The 5,522-nt window shown below is 41.4% G+C and overlaps 1 protein-coding gene across 1 annotated transcript in view; it reads right to left on the reverse strand.

Moving 5' to 3' along the window:
- Nucleotides 1-5,242, reverse strand: part of LOC101999028 (tripartite motif-containing protein 43B-like) — a 15,990-nt gene extending 10,748 nt beyond the window's left edge. The window contains exons 1-3 of the mRNA XM_005347691.3: nt 5,180-5,242; nt 2,600-3,014; nt 1,783-1,878 (exon numbers count right to left, since the gene is read on the reverse strand). Coding sequence (XP_005347748.2) covers nt 1,783-1,878; nt 2,600-3,010 — 507 coding nt within the window. The 5' untranslated portion in view covers nt 3,011-3,014; nt 5,180-5,242. The remainder of the gene's footprint in view (nt 1-1,782; nt 1,879-2,599; nt 3,015-5,179) is intronic.
- Between the last annotated feature and the right edge of the window lie 280 nt (nt 5,243-5,522).

Here is a 5,522-nt window from a genome sequence, read left to right on the forward strand (position 1 = left end):
ATGGATGGAAATAGAAAACTATCCTGAGTGAGGTATCCCAGACCCAAAAAGAGGAACATGGGATGTACTCACTCATAATTGGTTTCTAGCCACAAATAATGGTCATTGAGTCTATAATCTGTGATCCTATAGAAGCTAAATAAGAAGGTGAACCCAGAGAAAAACATATAGTTGTTATCCTGGGTATGGAAAGTAGACAAGATTGCCGGGCAAAAAATTGGGAACTTGGGGTGGGGTGGGACGGAGGGAAGGGGAGATAGGGAGAGAAAAGTAAGAAGGGGAGAATGGGGGGAACTTGGGGAAACGGGATGATTGGGAGAAAGGAAGGCTGGATAGAGGAGCAGGGAATCACATAATTAAGGGAGTCATCTTAGGGTTGGCAAGAGACTTGAACCTAGACTGGCTCCCAGGAGCCCAGGGCGGGTAATCACATAACTTAATTAAGGGAGTCATCTGAGGGTTGGCAAGAGACTTGAACCTAGAGGGGCTCCCAGGTGCCCAGGGCGATGTCTCCAGTTAGCTCCTTGGGCAGCTGAGGATAGGGAACCTCAAATGACCCTATCCTATAGCCATACTGATGAATATCTTGCATATCACCATAAAACCTTCATATGGCGATGGATGGAGATAGAGACAGAGACCCACACTGGAGCATCAGACTGAGCTCCCAAGTTCCCAATAAGGAGCAGAAGGAGGGAGAACATGAGCAAGGAAGTCAGGATCACGAGGGGTACACCCACCCACTGAGACAGTGGGGCTGATCTATTGGGAGCTCACCAAGGCCAGCTGAACTGTGACTGAAAAAGCATGGGATAAAACCTGACTCTTTGAACATGGGAGACAATGAGGGCTCATGAGAAGCCAAAGCCAATGGCACTGGGTTTTGATCTTACTTCATGTTCTGGCTTTGTGGGAGCCTAACCAGTATGGATGTTCACCTTCCTAGACCAGGATGGAGGGGGGAGGACTTTGGACTTTCCACAGGGCAGGGAACCCTGACTGCTCTTCGGACTGGAGAGGGAAGGGGAGAGCAGTAGGGGGAGAGGGAGGATTGGGAGGAGGGGGAAGGAAATGGGAAGCTGGGAGGAGGCGGGAATTTCTTTTTTTTTCTTTCAATAAAAAAAAAAGAAGCCTGAGCTAATAGGCTGAGCAGTGTTATAATTAGAACAGTTTCATCATGGTTATTTTGGTTCTGGGTGGCCAGGAAAGAACAAGCAGCCTCCATCAATACTAAAGAAATGAAGCCCTAAACATTTTCACCTATGTAGAAAAACAGGGATGCCTGAAGAAATGGTATTGATTGATAATTTATATGTTCAGGCAAATGTGAAACTCTGCATGCATTAATTAGAATACATGGTGCAGTCCTAGAGTCTAATGCAGTGTGCTGAACTGTGAGCAATTGATTCATTTGTCTCAGACTCTTTTTTCATACAGCCAGGCCATCTTTCCACCTGCAGAGCTATATTTCACACTCAGAATTCAAGGCCATTAGCCGGGTGGTGGCGGCACACGCCTTTAATCCCAGCACTCGGGAGGCAGAAGCAGGCGGATCTCTGTGTGTTCGAGGCCGGCCTGGTCTACGAGAGCTAGTTCCAGGACAGGAATCAAAAAAAAAAATATGGAGAAACCCTGTTTTGAAAAATCCAAAAAAAAAGAAGAAGAAGGCCATTATAACATGTTTTCCTAGTAACATATCTCATGCCTTATACCTAAATCTTGAATGATGATTTGACAAAATAAATATCTTGAACAGATTTCCAGCATAAATCTCATACTCACTATAAACAAAATTTTGAATATGCTCTCTGCCTCTACATTCTCTTGAATTTCTTGGATCTTCTCCCATAAAGATGTCATTTGCTGTAGAAGTCTCTCCTGTAAGAAACAATGAATATCAGCTTTTGATAAACAGTAATGATGGGCAGATTTTCGAACATTAAATAAAATAACTTTATCAACAAAAGAAGAATCATAATGTTCCTTTTTTAATTCAGGTAACTTTGAATTTTAGATTTAAGACATATAAATAGAATATGGCATATCCCTTAGTTCAGGTAAAGTGATAAATAATTATGAGTAATATCAAGGTAATTTACATTACATTGGGTTTCCCACAAGCTTCTCTATAACTGACTTCTCTGGATTTTCTAATATAATCTCCAATCATAGACACTTTTTTTTTTTTTTTGGTTTTTCGAGACAGGGTTTCTCTGTGGTTTTGGAGCCTGTCCTGGAACTAGCTCTGTAGACCAGGCTGGTCTCGAACTCACAGAGATCCGCCTGCCTCTGCCTCCCAAGTGCTGGGATTAAAGGCGTGCTCCACCACCGCCCGGCCATAGACACTTTTAAAAAAATATGAATACACTATTTCACTTTCCAATGACCTGGGAATAATGTATAATAAAAAACAAGTGGTCTTTACACCCACGGGTCTCCCAAGCAGTGTTCACATTATAGTCACTCTTTCTTCACTAGCTGCTAATAAAGTGCCACCATTCAGAAAAGAGTGGATTCCTCATAATCAGGACCAGCATCTTCCTGTAGTCTGCAAATCCTCACTCTCCAGGTTTCATGTTCTCTCAGAAACATCACTCACCATTTCACCCTCAGCAGCTGCTTCAATGGGACAGTGTCTGTGACCTCTGTGCATGTGGGAGTCAGAGCAGAGCTGACAGAGGTAGATCCTGGTCTCCATACAGAAGATCCTTTTGGTCTCCTTGTGGGTCACACACTGATGCTCCTCAGAGCTCAGGTACTTCATGAGGCTGGCTTGTCTGGCAATGGACACCAGCTTCTTCAGAACAATGTTGGTTCTGAAGTTCTTCTGCTGGGATGGTTCCCTACACATAGGGCATTGGACAGGGAGCTGGCTGTCTTCCCAGGAAAGACGGAGGCAGGCTCGACAGAAGCTGTGGCCACAGCTTATGGTGACTGGGTCTGTAAGGTAGCTCATGCAGATGAAGCAGTTGAGTTCTTCCTGGAAGGCTTGTGAGAGGCCTGACTCCATTTTGCTGAAGGAAGAAAATCAGAATTACTATTATTAGACAAAGAGAAGGAAAAAACTTCACAAAATTTGATTCAAGTTGTAATTGTTATGTCTAAAACAAAACACTCTTCAGTTTTTTGTTGACCAAAAATCAAAATAAGCATAGGATTGCAGTTACTAATTTTTTCTATTTCACTCTTCTTCACATGAATAGAGATTGATATGATGAGTCTCTGTGACCTAAGATCTACATTTTTTTCAGAGACTCCATTCAAATTAAGAACTTTGTTCATGGTCTGAGACAGGCTCTCTCAGTGTTTATGAATAAATTTACACTGGAGTGATCAAGGTACTTGAAGTACACAAGTTGGTCTTTTACTACAGATCTATTTGGTTTAACACTTCCCTCTTTGGTTGTCTATTCAAGAGAACAATCTCCAAAAAACAGGATCCCTAGTAAATGTTTTGCTTTCTGGTTGTAGCATCTTACTCATTAACATCCCATTGTCCCTTCTCTTATTAACACATGAAGGCAACCTTAGCTACTTGTCTTCTTTTTGCTGCAAATGCCTAAAAAGAATAAGAATTTATGTTGACTCATAATTCAAGAAATGGTGGCATAAGCTTGAGTTAGCTGGTCTCATGGTCTCCAAAATAAGGAAGTAAAAAGCAAGGAATTCTTGTTGATCAGCTCCTTCTCCCTTTTTCCTTTGGTTTGAGACCTCAGACCTTTAATCTCAACACTTGGTGAGCAGAGAAAGGCTATTCTCTTTGAGTTCAATTTGTGGAGGCAAACACCTTTAATCCCAGCACTTGGGAGGCAGATGCAGGCTGATCTCTGTGAGTTCGTAGTGTGGTGGCTCACACCTTTAATCCCAACTCTTGGAGGGCAGAGACAGGCAGATCTCTGTGAGTCAAGGACAGCCTGGTCTACGGAGTGAGTTCCAGGACAGCCAAAGATACACAGAGAAACCCTGTCTCAAAAAGCCAAAAATTAAAAATAAATAAATAGAATTTAAACTAAAGCCACATAAAGAAGGAAAACACACAATCTGGATACTATATGTTATTATGTTCTCTTTGAATTGTTTGAATGCTAAAAAAGGAGCAATAGCTGCTAAAAAACATTTGATTATAAATGTTGCTGGATTAATCCAACATACACATTTTGAAAACGCTTTGACTTCAAAATTTATGTCAAAATATATGTTACTTTGGAGAAAAGATTTTGTTTTTGTGTCCACAAGAAATGAGAGGACGTGGATTCATTCTGGGTAAGAAAACTCGGGTTTTCCGGGCAGGCAGTGGTGGCACACGCCTTTAATCCCAGCGCTCTGAAGGCAGAGGCAGGCGGATCTCTGTGAGTTCATGGCCAGCCTGGTCTACAAGAGATAGTTCCAGGACAGGAACCAAAAGCTATGGAGAAACCCTGTCTCAAAACAAAAAAAAAAGAGGGAAAGAAAGAAAGAAAGAAAGAAAGAAAGAAAGAAAGAAAGAAAGAAAGAAAGAAAGCAAGCTCAGGTTTCATCAAGGAAGACCCCGTGAGAAATCTCCATAGGAGCAGATGGCCCAGATGATCCAACGTTTCAGAGGACCTCTGTTGGAGTTTCCTATGAGTTCTAAATCCAGAACAGTTCCAAAACTGCTAGCTAGGATAATCAAGCCTCATGGAATTTGTCAGTCAGGACTTGACCGTAATTCCAAATTATCTTTAGGTCCTGTAAGATTAACAACACCCCCAATCAGCAGGATGTATCCAGGAAAACTAAGCCTGCATTCCCAAAAAACACAGTTTATGGATTTTTTTTTTTAGTGTTATTACAAATTATATGGATAATGGTCAGGAAGAAAGCTAAACAAGCGAGATTCAATTCAGAGACTCACACATCTATGAAGGGCATGAATAAATGTTCTAAAAAATATTCTTTAAATTTAGACAACAATCAAAATTGAAAAGTGAAAGGTAAGTACCTTTAACATTTACTTTTAGGGCAACAAAAAATTATGTATAGATAAAACTAAAATTATCTATCACTGTAACTCACATGATATTGACAAATAAAGATGACCAGATGGGAACAGAATATTTTTGGTAGTGACAAACACTCATTTCTAAGCAGAAAACTCAGTTTGGTAATATATTAAGAATAGGAAATATGAAGGAATTTCCACTGTAAACTGTGTACTTACCCAAGGAATTGTCTCTGGCCTCAGCAGTGCTGAATGAGAACACCACACGATTTCCTCAGCTCTAGGGTCCAATCCTCAATGTATGCAGATGATAGATCCACCGGTTGAAGAGCCAGAATGTATGGAAACACTCTCTATCTGCTCTGGGGAAGAATGCACCAGGCTAAACTCTGGTGTGTCCTTATATACTCTCTAAAGACCACGCCTACTTCCTCCCATGGTTGCTTTCATTAACACATCCCATTTGTGGCCATTTGTCAGTACCAGTATTCTGACTGGATGGAAGGTTGAATTAACTCTGAGGCCAAGCTCCACAAGCAAATCTCCACAACAAGCTTCCCTG

The sequence above is a fragment of the Microtus ochrogaster genome, chromosome 5 (assembly GCF_000317375.1).
Source record: "Microtus ochrogaster isolate Prairie Vole_2 chromosome 5, MicOch1.0, whole genome shotgun sequence".
Classification (NCBI taxonomy): domain Eukaryota; kingdom Metazoa; phylum Chordata; class Mammalia; order Rodentia; family Cricetidae; genus Microtus; species Microtus ochrogaster.